The sequence below is a fragment of the Nannobrachium achirus genome, assembly GCF_963921795.1.
Source record: "Nannobrachium achirus genome assembly, chromosome: 3".
NCBI lineage: Eukaryota > Metazoa > Chordata > Actinopteri > Myctophiformes > Myctophidae > Nannobrachium > Nannobrachium achirus.
In genome coordinates this window covers 64,382,237-64,399,015 of record NC_137812.1, presented here as the reverse complement: position 1 = coordinate 64,399,015, position 16,779 = coordinate 64,382,237, and the positions used below count along the sequence as shown (strand labels likewise).

General features: G+C 41.3%; 1 protein-coding gene across 1 annotated transcript; it reads left to right on the top strand.

The window, feature by feature from the left end:
• Positions 1 to 865: 865 nt before the first annotated feature.
• On the top strand, positions 866 to 16,390 carry glis2a (GLIS family zinc finger 2a; the record flags this gene model as incomplete). The annotated part of the gene is made up of 6 exons (XM_080721154.1): positions 866 to 1,031; positions 3,374 to 3,564; positions 8,052 to 8,234; positions 9,852 to 9,985; positions 11,522 to 11,640; positions 15,720 to 16,390. 6 exons carry the CDS (start codon positions 866 to 868, stop codon positions 16,388 to 16,390), a joined length of 1,464 nt encoding a protein of 487 aa, XP_080577280.1.
• Positions 16,391 to 16,779: the final 389 nt, after the last annotated feature.

Here is a 16,779-nt window from a genome sequence, read left to right as displayed (position 1 = left end):
GATATATGCAGGTTTTTTCTCTCACCAAAGCAAGGTCACACATCTCCTGTGGTTTTATTGTGATGCCCCACTGGACGCATTCGCAAATGCAACAATGCTTTTCAAATGTAAACATTCTCCGTGCAAAAGAACATACAGCAGTTCACCTAATAATAAAAAACGATACTGTTGTGTGTGTGTGTGTGTGTGTGTGTGTGTGTGTGTGTGTGGGGGGGGGGGGGGGGGGGGGGGGGGGTGATCACACATTTCTAGTACGAAAACGGCACACCATGTCGCATAGTGATGTGGTGTGAGCTTGTAGATCTGCTATGTTCAGAGTACTGACTAGGGCATTCACCAAATATTTGAATATTCAAATATTCTAATATCAAAGTCACTATTCATCAGATATTCGCTTATTTTTTTTATTTTTTTTATTGTTTTCTCTAAAAATATATATAGTTTATAAAGCTTGGCAAGATAGGAAGTCATAAGAATGAGTTGTCAATGCCCCTGGTGGATGAATTTGTTAATGCTCTATACCAGGGGTTCTCAAACCTTTTTAGGCTGTGACACCCAAAATAAACATATTTGAACTGGGGACCCCCACCCTGACAAGCACTTGGAATTGTAGGTGTTACTTTTAATGTGACTCGGTTCCACAGATAAATGCTCACAACGCCTCGGCTATTTTCACAATGTTCGCCTCTTGCTTACTTAATATTTGACAGTTTGGACAGTCCTGTTGAATATTCGACAATTCGAATACTTTGAGGTCGAATAATTCAAATACTAAAATGCCCTAGTACTGACACTGTTTCAGATATTTCAATATAGATATTAACCACCTGACTCTCCCCAGGAGGACCGGTTCAACCGCGCGGTCATGCTGTCTCTGGACGAGCCACTGGACCTGAAGCTGCCGTCAGGCAGGACCAATGGCAGGATGAGACTAGGGAAGAGGAGTTGGTCCTCCTCCATCTGCGCCCCGCTCAGCGCCATGCGGCCACGCCTACTGCGAACCACCTTCCCCTCGCCACCTTCTTCCCCAGGTAAACCACTCTTTCTGAACCATTATTTGATGTTGCGCTTATACTGTAGCTATAAGGCCTGGAGACCAGTGGTTTAAGTACTTTTGTTTTTACTTTACTGGAGCACTTCCAATTTCCAATACTTTTACTTCTACTCCACTGCATCTCAGAGGCAAATATTGTACTTTTACTCCACTATATTTATTTGAAAACTTGTGTTACTAGTAACTTTGTAGATTTAGATTTTTATTACAAAACATATATTTAATATGTATTCAGCCCTATATACATTTCGTCCATTTGAAAATGTGCGACGCATTGTGAGCTTGTAGAGCCTGCTATTTTCAAAATATTTTTATACATTTGAAATGAAAACTTCAAATGGGACATTCTGCACAATGAATATTTTTTACTTACGGTACTTCTAGTACATTATGATGCAAATACTTTCGTACTTTTACTCAAGTATATTTTGAATTCTGAACTTTTACGTGTAAGGGTGCCCTCACACCAAAATACCTAGGAGAGTGGAATCCACGTTCCGCCAATGCATTTCAATGATAAGGGAGCCTTTTTGGAGAAATCCTCTGCTGGCATGAAACCGCTTCACTCTCATTGAAATGCATTGGCGGAACGCGGATTCCACTCTCATAGGTATTTTGGAGTGAGGGCACCCTAACAGAGTATTTCTACATTGCAGTATTGATACTTTTACTTAAGTAAAGAATTTGAGTACTTTTTCCACCACTGCTTCTCTCCTATCACACAAGGTAATAAAACCACTGAATGCTGCCTCTCATCTGGCCTCAAAGTGTAACCTCCAAGTTCTATCAGTGCCAAGCGTAATGAGTGGTGCATGATTCTGTTATGATGCATCCCTCTGTTAGTCTCACACAGCCAGACGACATGAGTTCTCTGTCTGCTATAGGGATGGGGACGATATGAACATTTCATATCACGATTATTGTGACAAAAGAAATAACGATTTACGATATTATCGCGATAATCAAAATCCATTATCCTGGGGCGGAAGATTTTGCAAAAAATAGCTGATCTACAAGCTCACAACGCGTCACAACGTGACGCGTTGTGAGCTTGTAGATCGGCTATTTTTTGGCAAAGACATTTGATAGAGTGAAAAAAAGACTGTATCAAGTATGTATATTATAAGTACCTTTTACCAGTTATAGAGGGTTTAAATGGTACCAGATATGCAGCTCGGCGATTAAAAGGTGAATTGATCCCAGTGCATGACGGAGGACGATATCACGATAAATTAAATCTCCACAATACGATTATCGTGAGTGTTTTTTATCACGATAAATGATAATATCGCGTATCGTCCCATCCCTATGCTGATATACCGGTACGTCTAACATTCAATGTAGAGGATATAGGACAAGCGAGAAAAACTCTCAAACAAATCATATCAATATGAAGGAATGCCATGAAGTCTTTGCATTGGTATTGGCAGGTATATATATGTTTAAGCTGCTACATTGAATTTAGATGCAATTGTCTGGCTACTCAACTGTGTCCTCATTTACCGTAACCACTCATACCCTACTTGGTTGACTGGATTTCCTCAGTGCTCTATTATACCAGTGGTTCTCAACCTTTTCAGGCCGTGAACGTCCAAAATAATCCTATTTGAATTGGGGACCCCCCACCCTGATCAGCACTTGGAATTGTACGAGTCGAGGAATTTCATTTAGCTTGACTCGGTTCCACAGATAAGTATTGTGATCTACAAGCTCACAATGCCTCGCAAAGGTATTATTTGACAATTTGGACAATGTTTGAACAGTTTTTATTGTATAGTTTCTTGATTACTTTTTGATGGTCTTTTTCTTTTGTACAAGTTCAATACGCGCCGTGCATGCAAAACATTGTGAGCATGCAACTTTATCCATTTAACCCCTATTTCATTTAGGTAGTGAAAATAGCCTATGTACAGTATACAAGCTCACAACACAAATCTATTTTCGCTATAGGATTCTGCATTTCTTTTTTTAGAAGGATCTTGAAAGATTTCGAGATCTTTCGCTATAATGACATAACCAATATATCGTCACTGTTGGGCAGAAACCTCGTATCTCCAAGTTCCAGATTTGTAATTCCCAAGTAAAGCACTGCTTCATCATACAAGGCCGTCACACAAAAGTACTGAAAACAGCCGATCTACAAGCACACAACGCCTTGCGGTGCGAGGCGTTGTGTGCTTGTAGATCAGATGTTTTCACTAGTTTAGTTCATTTTTTAAATGATAAATACCAAACGAACGCTTTTGGACATACATGGTTTCGACCCGACAACGACGATATCGGGATTGATGTTTCTTTTTGAACCGTACTTCTGTCCAGATTCCCGATCCCCATCTCTGGAACGACCCGGGTCCTGCTTCACCCCCCCAGCCATGGACCTCAGCATGTCCCCCTCCTCCTCGCACCACCCCTCCTCCCCCACCCCCTCCTCCCCCTCCTCCCCTTCTCCCTCCTCCCCCCGGGAGTCCGTCCGCAGCGGTGGCAGCCCACTCCCCCAGCTGCTGTCAAGGGTGAGTGCATTTCTTCTCAGGTTTGGAATGATCATTTAACCCAGTGGTTGGTTCCCAAACTTTTTAGCTCGAGACCTAAAAGAGAAATAAGACGTTTTTTTTGCCCGGGACCCAAAACTAGTGAAAACAGCAGATCTACAAGCTCGTAGCTCAGCTATTTTTAGTACTTCTCAAACATTTGTGTTCTAATTCGTGGAATTTCTTAGATTTTTTCTTTGATTTCTCAAGAAATTACTGGGTAATAATAATAATAATAAATAAAATTTGAATTTGATTTTGAATCCATGAAAATGTTTGCTTTTTTGGGAATGTTTTTTGAAAATGTTTTGAAATAGAAATAATTTTAAACAAAACGTAGGAAACCAAAACTTAAGGGACCCATAAAGATACCCACAGATGCTTGGGAACCGGTGATTTATTTAAATAAGTGCCAAAAAAATATATATTTTTTCTTAAACAGAGCTTCCTAGACATGATGCACACTCTATTTATAAAGTCATAATTAATTTGCTTGGACATCTGACACAAAACTTACCAATGTGTTCCGTGTGACGAGAGCTCGCACTGGAAAATCACCGGCAGCCTACGTAATAAGACTGAGATGACTTTTACTGTGGGTTGACAATGATAAGAATGATTGGGTTTGAATACAAGATTTTCTGAAAAACGTATGTTGCTATAGGTTCAGTGATGCTCAAACCTTTTTCATGTCAAATACCCCAAAGTGAATTTGGCTGCGGACCCCCATCTCAAAATATTTCTCTCCAGGGAACCCCGGAAGCAAAGATTAGCGTAAAAAAAATGTTCGCTCTAAAAATATATATATTCGAAGATTTGCACAAGTTCACTGTTTGAGCTTGTATATCTGCTATTTTTGATTAGCCAAAGAAATCTAATATGATACTGGTTTGATGGGTTAAGGTAAGTAAGTCTGCATCTGCATTACGATCAATGTTTTCAAATGAAAACCATTCCCGTCCACATGTTAGTTTTAGAACCTTGTCAGGAGTACTCTCTTTCTGTACTGCAAGCCTGGAAATGCATGTCACTTGTCACATGACCATTCATGTGCACTGGGCATGTGTGTCCCGAGCGCATCACATTTGACAACAGCCCCCATGAAACAGTACTTCTATAGTCACTTACGGCACTTCTACATTCAAAGAATGTTTCCCATTTCTGTGGTAGCGTCAGATTTTGTCTGTGCGCTTGTGTGTGCGCGTGCCTGCGTGCATGCATGCGTGCGTGCATATATACAAGCTACTGATTTCAGGTCTAGGAATAAACGTGAATGTGTAATATAGTATATTTTATTTGTATTTCATACTTTCTCGTATGTGCAACAGGTTGAGAGCTTTATTTTGGTTTTGTGCTCTCAGGATTCAAGGTTCAATATTATTTATCGTTATTTTGTGTGTTAAGAGTTAAATTGTTTTGTTCTCACTCCTCAGACATTGTAACAGCAATGATAATTGTAGGCTATGTAGATGTTAGGGAATTTAAGGAGCCTGTTTCTACTACCGCGACGTGAGGCAGGACTACGGCTGCTATGACGCAATCGCCATTGCGGTCCAAATCGTCAAGCAAACAGCCGTCGGCGACGGGGTCCCACCCCTTTTACTGAACGCTTTGTTTCCCATGGCGACGCGTCTAGTCAGCAGACGTTGTAGACGCTACGTGGAAAGGTAGCTTCTGCCGTTGTAGAGACGGCTGCGACGGTGGCAGGTTTATCTATCGAGCGCTGATGATTTCCGGTTACTGTTGTCATCTGCCGTAGCCGTCCAAAGCTTAAATAGCCTATTGTCTCTGACCTCATATGTCCAAAACTCTTACTTTTCAGGATTCAAATTAAAAAACAGCAAAAGTAGTTAGAGGGAAAAGGGAGGAATAGAAAAGCAGAAGTATTAAGAAAAAGGACAGTGTGTCCAATTGGCCAATGGTTCTAGCACCTAGTTCTGCTTGGTGTGCCAGTGTCCTTGACATTGTTCATGATACAGTATACTGGCGGCGTTATCCATTGATACAGCCTTGTTGTAAGTCTATAAGAAATCTGTGTATGTGTGAATAATGTCTCTGCATGTATTTGTGTGCATGTACCTGTGCATGTGTGTAGCCACGTTGTCAGGAAATATTGTGAATAGGCATGACCACAGTCCTCTCAGAGTAAACTAGGGACTCATTGTCACTGAATAGACTGCACTCGTCTTTATCAAGTCTGAAGAGCTGAATTGGGGAATTGGGAGTGAATCTAATTTGCCAGTGCGGTGTCTGCAGACACACAACTGTCTAGTGATTATGACTAAATCAAATTGTGACCATGCTTGAAGGCAGATATTAAACACAGGGCTTCTTTGTTGAGGTTGAAGCATAGAAACACTGAGACACACACACACAGAGAGAGAGAGAGAGAGAGAGAGAGAGAGAGAGAGAGAGAGAGAGAGAGAGAGAGAGAGAGACATACTAGAGACCGTACAAGACAGATATATAGTGCCCAGGTGATGCAGATTGACTATTTTAAGATCGCTGCACTGGTGTGCGAGTAAGTAGTTTATACATCAGGCCTAATGGTAACGAAGAAACCCCTGTTGTAACACTGATGATTTTCTAGTGTAGTTTGGGGTCCCAGCGATAAACAAATGCATATCAAACTGGGGGTCCTTGAAATGTTAAAGGTTGAGAATCACTGCTTTATTATGTTGCCTCGATGAGCTACTGGGCAGCTCTGATGTGGCGTTGAGTAATCTATTTGAATCTCTGGCACGTCTAGTGAAATAGAACTGCACAGCTGTCTAGAGCACCTTTTCTACTGAAAAGGAAAAAAGAAGGGGCCGGTGGGAGTCGCAGGTTAGAGTGTGGACACTCCAGACGGATTATTGATGTTGAATCAGTGGATTAACATTCATAAGCGCATTTCTGAAAAAGTTAAACTATTCTCAACTTTTAAATCGCTCTGCCAGAAAAGGCCACACTGACCAGCGGCTTTTACATTTCGCCATGCGTAGGTTTTAGTCTAAAACGTGGTGCCTATTAAAAATAATTACAAAAATAGAGTTAAAGCTCTATTATATTCCAACAGTACTAAGTAGTAATAACAGTAATTATTGCTATAGTGTTTGTTCAGTAACAGTTCCAGTTTCAACTCTGTCTTCTCAATCTTTTTGTTTCATCGCAAAATGTTGCTTGTACTGTATCCTGTATGAGTTATCTCTCCTGATTGGATAAAATTAGTATCCTGCCCTGAAAAATGTATTTTCTTCTTCGTCCTTTGTTCAGGGTTGACTGCAGTTGCGGTGGTCTCAAAAACATAAAGGAAAACTGGTAGAAAAAGATTTGCACTCCACAAAAACTGTGCAAGGAAAACCGCATCCTTAGACAGAGAAAATATAATTTTATTCGATTTTTTTCCATGCTCATAAAGTGCTCAAAGTGAAAAGTGCAACAGCAAAGGTTTCGGTCATGCTATATCAGTTATAGTTGTAGCACTGACCGAAGGTCCTATGACCAAAACGTTTGCAGCTGCGCTTTTCACTTTGAGCCATTAGAGCACTTAGAGAAAATAAAATATAAACGCATTTTCTTATCTTTCTCCTTAATGTTTTTGTGGAATGCGAGTCTTTGTCTACAAGTTTTCCTACTAAAGAGTTTGGGAATATTGGGAATATTTAACACTCATTTACACTCAATATTTAACACTTTCTCTAAAAAAAAGGCAACAACACTTACGCCACCTTTAATATCACCTACTCATGGCCTGACTCAATGTAGCCTGGGTTCGAGTCCCGTTTCTGACGATCTTTGCTGCATGTCCCCATCTCTCTCTCCCTGTTTCCTGTTTCCTGTCAGTCTCTACTGCAATCTAGAGATCTAGAGATAAAGCCCAAAACATGTTTAAAAATATATATATATATATATTATGTTTAAAAAATATAATTACATATATTATGCATGCTGTATATTACATACTCAAACAGTATACAGCAGGGGTCTTCAACAGTGGGTCTGGGACCCCTAGGGGGTCCTCAGAGTCACTACAGGGGGTCCTCCAAATCTTTGTCTGATTTTTTTTTATATTAACGACTTGAACGCCTATAGTGTCCATATTATGAGAACTTTAGCCAAAAATAGTAGATCTACAAGCTCACAATGCCTTGCGCTGCGAGGCATTGTGAGCTTGTAGATCGACTATTTTTGGCAAAGAGCTTTGGTGTAGAGGGGGAAAAGAGCAGACTAAGTACAGAGTGAAAGGTTAAGTATTTATGGTTCAAGTGGTTAAATAACACATTAACATGAATCCAATGATCGTGCTGTCAAACAATGAACTATATGGAACAGGTAGTGGGGGTCCCTGCTTCATCTCTCTCTCAACTAAGTGGTCCTTGGCCTGAAAACGTTGAAGAGCCCTGGTATACAGTAAAGCAATGTATAACTTAAGATGACTTATACGTAACTTTGGTTTGATCTCCTAATCTTTCTCTCCTCTGGTTCAGGATTCTCCCCATGCTCGTTACCTGGAGGGCAGGTCCTCTCCACAGGGCTATCAGTTCTACATGCCCATTGGCAGCCCAGCAGGATACAACTTCCCCTCCTCCATGTTCATTGGCCAGAAGAATGAGAAGAGAGCTTCACCCGAGCCCCTGTCTGATGAGCCGCTGGCCTGCCACTGGATGAAGGTAAGGCATATAAGACAATTATTTCTTTGTTGTGGTTATTATGGTCAACCAAAACTAACAAAATATCGTAGAACTACATGAATAAAGACTATTCAAATACATTGAAACTAAATGAAATGGTAGCCTATTGTGCGTTTACAAAGTAACAAAAACTAATTTTGAAAGAATTAAATGCAGAGGACAAATTTCCTCCATGTCCAAAAGTGCAATGTCAAATACAGTAGCTAGTTAGTTTTTGCCATTTTATTTCATACATAAGCGTAGTATTTTGGGTAGGTATGAAATCTATCTTCAAAATGTTGTGCTGTGCCAGTGTAAACTGAAAGTTTTTTTTTTAGTGTTGTGATTTAAATTTTTACTACAGAATTATATTGACTTTTCTTTATATTGCCCTTGACAAATACTCCATAATACAATAAAAAAAACGTAACGCCAATGCTAAAACAAATACAAATTGAACTAAAATTAAGACTTTCATTTATTTTATTAACTAAACTAACCCTCTTTTAACAAAATGAAGAAAACAAATGAAAAAAAGTATAATAGCCCTGCATCATGCGACTGTGCCAACACAAAAATCTGTTATTTTTGCATCTGCCCTAATTAGGATTGACAGTTTGACAGTCGAGTTTAGATCAAACACAGGTTAAAGCTGTTGAGATCTTTAGAATGACAACATGCAACATGGAATCCAAGCAGGAAACAGCAAATTCAAATGTAGGCCAAGTTCACAAAGGGATAAAACATACAGTACATACATAATTTATATTATTCCTTTAAAAAAAGTGGCATGCAGCAATTTTAAAATACCATGATGATGACCATTCTTGATGGTCAATGCTTAGAGAAACGGAGAAGCCATTTACTTAAACCTGATTTATAGACAGGACAAATGCTTATGTATTCTTTCCTGTAGAATCCATTTCTGCAATATACATTTTTGTGTTGTGCATAATTAATGAGATAATTAGCATGTTTGCTCAAATATGCGAAGCATCTCATTGATTATGCACAATACAACATATTCATTGCATAAATGGATTCTACAGGAAAAGTTACATAAGGATCAACTGAGAAAAGTTTGGTAAACCCTTTTATAATTTCTTTATAGAGTTTTCAGTTTTTATTTGACACATGGGTGGAAATAACAGGACAAATCCTATAAAATAACTTTTTTCATTTTGTAATTTCTGTTGTAAATGTTTGTTGTGCATGATTAATGAGTTCATTAGCATATTTTTGCCATGACGCGTTGTGAGCTTGTAGACCTGCTATTTTCACATGTTTGGATCCCGGGACCTCTTTTGGGTCTGGAGGTTAAAAGGGTTTGGTAACCACTGCTGTAGATCTACCTATCGTCACTGTCGGGCAGAAACCTCGTATCTCCAAGTTTCAAATTTGTATGTTTTTATTCGCAAAGTAAAGCCCTGCTTCATCATACAAGGACGTCGCACAAAAGTAGTGAAACCGCGAGGCGTTGTGTGCTTGTAGATCGGCTGTTTTTTTAGTACATTTTTTAAATGATACAAGGTTTCCACCCGACAACAACGCTATGTACTGTATCCATGCTCAGCCTGTTGCCCTGTGTCTCTCTCTCCCTCTCTGTCTGTCCTCTAGTGCCACCTGCAGTTCGACTCACTGCAAGACCTGGTTGATCACATCAATGACTTCCATGTCAAGCCTGAAAAGGATTCTGGGTACTGCTGCCAGTGGGAAGGTTGCGCTCGCAATGGGAGGGGCTTCAACGCCAGGTAGGCGGGCCTTAAACTATACTACAACTACTACTACTACTTATGACGTATGTCCACCTGCTAGATTTCCTTTGATGTGTTAAAGGTTCTGCGTTGTTTTCCGCCAAACCCCTTCCTGTTCCATAAGGAAGACCTTTGGCCTAGATGCGTTTGAGTAACAGTGGTCAGATAAGAATTCTGGAACTGGAATACCAACAGCATTTCCTCTCCTAATGGTGTTATTTCTATTGGCATTATCATTGGCACTTACATTTTCTATAAAAGGGGAACATTTTGATTTTATGGTCAAAATTCGTGGTTAAAATGTTTAATGTCCGGTCTATAATGCATTATAAGTACATTATGCGCTCAATATAGACCTGACCATACAGTGTTACAGATTGGTATCATGCCCTGGTCTAGGATATGCAGAATCATGATTATGACACATTTTGTAATGATAAAATTGACTATTCACTACCACGGTCATCATATAGCATTGGTGGAAAAAGTATTCACATTCCTTACTTAAGTTAAAGTATCAATACTGCAAAATAGAAATACTCTGTACGAGTAAAAGGCTGGAATCCTGCATTTTCTTGAGTAAAAGTACAAAAGTATTGGTAACAAAATGTACTTAAAGTACAAAAGTAGAAAGTACACATTGTGCCGAATGGCCCATTCCAAGTTTTCAAATGTATACAAATCCTTTGAAACTAGCAGATTTACAGGCTCACAATGCATCGTATTGCAAGGCATTGTGTGCTTGTAGATCTGCTATTTTCAAAAGGCCGAAATATATACTGGGCTGAAGTTGTTAATGTAGGTTTTGTAATAATTATCAAAATCTACAAAGTAACTAGTAACTAAAGTTTTCAAATAAATGTAGTGGATTAAAATGTACAATATTTGGATCCAATATGTAGTGGAGTAGAAGTAAAAGTATTGGAAATTGGAAATACTCAAGTAAATACCTCAATTGTACTTAAGTACAGTACTTAAGTAAATGTATTTTATCACGATTATTTTTCACATTGGTTTTTATGGTTATTTTTCAAGTTACTAGACAAAAACTAGACTCTCTGGGTTCCTTTTGGGAGGTCTAAATGGAACTTTACAAGTATGTAACTCTTGACAGTATACAAATGAAACCAAATGGACCCTTACGGGTCCATTTGGTTTCATTTGTATACTGTCAGAGTTAAGTGGAGACCTTCACGTTTTAAAGTTTGGGAACTACTGATTTAGACCAAAATGCAGGTTTAAATTGAATTCTGCAATGAATCTCTGTATGAATTCTGCAATGAATCTCTGTATTAACGATTAAACAGGATTTTTTACAAGGTTCCCTCAATTTTATCACGATATACAATACCTCTGAAAAGGCATATCGTGGAGACATTGTATCGTCTCAACGAAAATTATCACCATATCGCCCCCCCTATGTGGGGGTGGGGGGACCACTGCCTGTTCCTTTCATATTTGGTGCAGTTTGAAGAAAGGTCACAGTAGTACATTAACATGTGTGTGTTTGTGTTGCTCTGCCGTGTCTTGCAGGTACAAAATGCTGATCCACATCCGCACGCACACCAATGAGAAACCACACCACTGTCCCACGTGCAACAAGAGCTTCTCACGGCTGGAGAATCTCAAGATACACACTCGCTCACACACAGGTGCGCTCGCTAAACCATCCATCTCACACACACACACACACACACACACACACACACACACACACACACACACACACACACACACACACACACACACACACACACACACACACACACACACACACACACACACACACACACACACACACACAACCTGTTCAGCCTGATGAGTCAGTTGATCAGTCGTCGGCCAAATTAGTTAACCGCTTAGGCCAGGGATCTTCAACGTTTTCAGGCCAAGGACCCCTTAGTTGAGAGAGAGATGAAGCAGGGACCCCCCACAATATTTTCAGAGATTCCATATAGTTTCATCTTTTGACAGCACAATGATCAGGGTATTCTGGATTCATGTAAATTTGTGTTTTCAGATATTTAACCACTTGAACCATCAATACTTAAACTTGACCTTTCACTCTGTACTTAGTCTGCTCTTTTTTCCCCTCGACACGAAAGCTCTTTGCCAAAAATAGCCGACCTACAAGCTCACAACGCCTCGGCGTTGTGAGCTTGTAGGTCTGCTATTTTTGGCTAAAGTTCTCAGAATATGGACATTAGGGTTCAAGTGGTTAATATAAAAAAGGAGAAAAAAAAAGTTTCTATCACACAAAGATTTGGAGGGCCCCCTGTAGTAACTCTGAGGACCCCCTATGGGTCCCGGACCCCCTGTTGAAGACCCCTGGCTTAGGCTGTGTCCACATACCGGTATCTCGCAACAGATGCATTGACCCCCATCCACTCCCATGTTAAGGGAATAACCTGGAAGAGGCGTTAGGTCTAGGCATTATGCCTTTGCGGGGTCATAAGCTCAAGGGTTGATTGGCCCAATTCCAATGTCCCCCCTGTTGACTCAAGCCCTGTTGGCTCACTGGTAAGGGCTTGAGGGTACACCCCCCTAGTGGTGAACAAAAGAACTTCTGGTGAGCTAGAGGGCACAGCTCCAAAATGAGTGGAACAGCACTTTACTTAAGATGACACTTTACATCACATTTAAAACTCTTTACTGTCCTTATGTGGCTTCGCCTCATGCCACAACCCTGAAACAGTGGTAAATCAGCCAACAACCCACTCCCTCACATGGTAAATGGCTTACTCATTATTGCTCTTTATCTGTCCCAGCAACACACCATCGCTGGATCTATTGCACCAGTAAACAGGACATGCATGAGATTTGCCGCCAGAGCCGTGTACAATGTCGCACTCTAGTGGATCCAATGAGGTTGAGCTATCTTCATAAACTAAATATCTTTGCTTTTACACAAGGATATGGTTGACAGGAGTCTCTCAGGGCTGTAGTTTTTACTCTACATTAAATATATTCGCTGAAAATGTCCTGTTAAGGTTTTTCCATATCAACACAAAGCAGGATGGATATCAGAGCAGAGGGGTGGATTCCAGCCCATCACAGCAATTCCAACATGCATATTCATAACATAACATAGTGGTTCTCAACCTGTGGGTCAGGACCCCCAGGGGGGTCCCAAATTATTTTGGGAGGTCCCCAGATGATTAACTTAATGTGCAACATCACTAAACAGTAAACACACCAACTCAAAGTTTAAGTGTATAGAGGTTATCTGCACATTTCTAAAGTGACAATTTAAGGGCGTTTTAATAGGCCTACCTCTAAAATGACAAATTAAACATTGGCCAAATATTAGAGGCAGAAATTGTGAAAATAGCCGATCTACATGCTCACAACGCCTCGCGTAGAACCGTGTTATACAAAATGTAATTCCTCAACTCTCAGTGCTTGTCAGGGTGGGGGGGGGTCCCCAGTTAAAATATGATTATTTTGGGGGTGTCGCGGCCTGAAAAGGTTGAGAACCACTGACATAACATACACCCTATGTTCACTCTGCTAAAATATCCACTCAACTGCCAGGACAGGCATTAGTGTTGGGGTGGAGTGTGTCCATAAGGATACAGGACATCCTGGATTGACTGCGTCATCATAGCTGTAGACACAATGCATGCAGTTGAAAAGCTTTTGTGAACAATTACTGTAAGCTAACCGCTCTGATGTTTGTTGATAAAAGAGATTAAATAGTTGTGAAATTCTTTACGCCATGGGTCTATGCCAAGCTGTCTGCAACAGGATTTGCTATGTCATGTGTAGTAGAACTTATATTATCATGATTGGTTATGTGTGACGTTATAGAGTAGATCAGGTGTTCATTGATTATATTAATATCGTCGTTGTCGGGTGGAAACCTCGTATCTCCAAGTTTCAAATGTGTACGTTCTTTCACAAAGTAAAGCTCCGCTTCATCACACAAGGCCGTCGCACAAAAGTAGTGAAAACAGCAGATCTACAAGCACACAACGCCTCGCGGTGCGAGGCGGTGTGTGCTTGTAGATCGGCTGTTTTCACTAGTTTAAAATCATTTTTAAAATGATAAATGCAAAACGAACAGTTTTGGACATACAAGGTTTTCACCCGACAACGACGATATCTTTTTTTTTTTCTTTTTTTTGATGCAATTGTGAACAATAACCAAATAAGATAATGTATACACCATCCATTGGCCAATCATACGGTTCACTGCAGCTCAACAGTCAGCCAGTGAGAGGGGTGGTCAGGAGATGTCTATGAACTCTGTGTTACACATTATTGTGTATCATTATTTTGTGCTTTAACTATTGAAAAATAGCAGATATACAAGAAAAACTTGAAAATTAGAATTTTGACCCGATTCTATAAGTGTCTTTTGAATCCTTCTAAGATTTTTTTTTTTTAAACCTATGTTTCTATGTCAGCAATCTGGCCAGCCATCGTCAAAGAACAGGTCCTTTTTGCTTAAATGGAGCTCAGTTAGTCTGTTCTTGAGCGACTATGTCAGCGGTTCTCAAACCTTTTCATGTGAAGGACCCCCAAAATGATATGTATTTGGCCACGGACCCCCATCTCAAAATATTTAGTTCCAGGGACCACCCAGAAGCAAAATTTGAGTTACAAACGTTCGCTTTGAAAATACATATATTCAAAGATTTGCACACATTTTCACTACTTTTTCAAAAATAGCAGATCTACAAGCTCGCAGCGCGGCACTCGGTGCCGCGCTGTGAGCTTGTATATCTGCTATTTTTCACTGGTTAAAGCATTCAATAATTCTAGGCCTAAATGGGTTAAACACTTGAAGGCCATTGTCTGTGATGGAGTCGTTCTTATGATACATCAGTGATACGGGATAGCTTGTTAAGAGTCTCACTAGGACTAGGACCTATCTTGTTATGGTACAGCTCGTCCCAGAGGCCTGTGTGGCTCCAAGGCCTCTGGGACGAGCTGTACCAAAACAAGATAGGCTTTACCAAAACAATAGCTACTCAGTTCTAGGTAGACATCTAGACTCTTACAAGCTATCCCGTATCACTGATGTATCATAAGAACTAGATATTAATATAATCAATGTACACCTGATCTACTCTATAACGTCACACATAATCAATCATGATAATCTCTAATCTACTACAATTGCCACGTCGTACGTCATGACACAAAAACACATCCAGCCATAGTACACTTCAGCCTGCACAAGGAAATATAAGATCAGATAGGTGTGAGATCAGATAAAAGATTGTTCATCTCTGTGGGGAACTGTACTACAGGTGTTACGTAGTGTACAGGCTTATGCAAAGGCTAAGATTTTTGACTTGGCAAGTTGGCATCCCATCGTACATCGAAGCTATAGTGTGTATACCGGTAGCTTCGATTACAGATTATTGATGTTTTGATTGTTTTTTTATCTTTTTGATTGATTTTATTGAATATGTTCTTAATCTACCTAATCTTTTTATATAACTATTTCTATTGATGTATTAACGTTGATGTATTGATGTATTACGGTTACCTTGTGCTCTACTTGCTTATTGTAAATCGGTCTGAATTAAGAGTGTCTGCTAAACGTCTCTCTCTCTCTCTCGCTCTCTGTCTCTGTCTCACTCACTCTCTCTCTCTCTCTCTCTCTCTCTATACGGTATATATGTGTGTGTATGTGTGTGTGTGTGATGTGTTATCAGCTGATAGATCAGCGATTCACAAATACAGACTGTCAACTCTTCTCTCCTCTCTTCCTGTGCAGGAGAGAAGCCCTACATCTGCCCCTACGAGGGCTGCAGCAAGCGCTACTCCAACTCCAGCGACCGCTTCAAGCACACGCGCACCCACTACGTGGACAAGCCGTACTACTGCAAGATGGCCGGCTGCCTGAAGCGCTACACGGACCCCAGCTCCCTGCGCAAGCACATCAAGGCCCACGGACACTTTGTGGCCCAGGAGCACAGCGGCTCCCCGGGCAGGCTGGCGGTGGCGGGCCTGGGCCTCCAGGGGCTCCAGGGAGCCGGCGCTGAGCTGCCCTACCTGAGCGGCGCTCACATCATCATCCCCGGGGGCGCTGCAACGCTCCTGGGGGGCATGGGGACGTCGCTGCCCCTCTCTGCCCTCTGCCACGCCAGAGCCCTGGGCCACGCCGGGCCCTCGCTGTTCTCGCTGGGCGCCGGAGGCATGTGCGACTCCCCGCACATGCTGCCGTTTGGACTCTCGGCCGCCTCCATGCTGGGTCTGGGAGCCCTGGGCTTGGGCCGGCTGGGAAGGGGCAAGGCGGAGGGCGAGCATCAGGAGGCGGAGGAAGGAGAGGTGGAGGGCGAGGCGCTGAACCTTTCCTCGGGCGGAGGGGAGAGACGGGGTGGACCGCTGTCCTGGGTGGTGGTGCCCCCCGGGGCGCTGCTCCTCAAACCAGCTGTCGTTAGCTAGAGCCAGTACTGACAGGTTTCACCGTGCTTTGATCCAGGGAGGGGTGTGTGTGTGTGTGTTTGTGTGTGTGTGTGTGTGTGTGTGTGTGTGTGTGTGTGTGTTTGTGTGTGTGTGTGTGTGTGTGTGTGTGTGTGTGTGTGTGTGAGTGAGTGTGTGCGTGTGCGCGCAGAGGTGGAAAAAGTACAAAATATGTTGTACTTAAGTAAAAGTATCAATACTGTACTGTAGAAACACTCCGTTAGGGTGCCCTCACACCAAAATACCTATGAGAGTGGAATCCGCGTTCCGCCATTGCATTTTAATGAGAGTGAAGCGGTTTCATGCCAGCAGAGGATTTCTGCAAAAAACGCTCCCTTATCATTGAAATGCATTGGCGGAACGCGGATTCC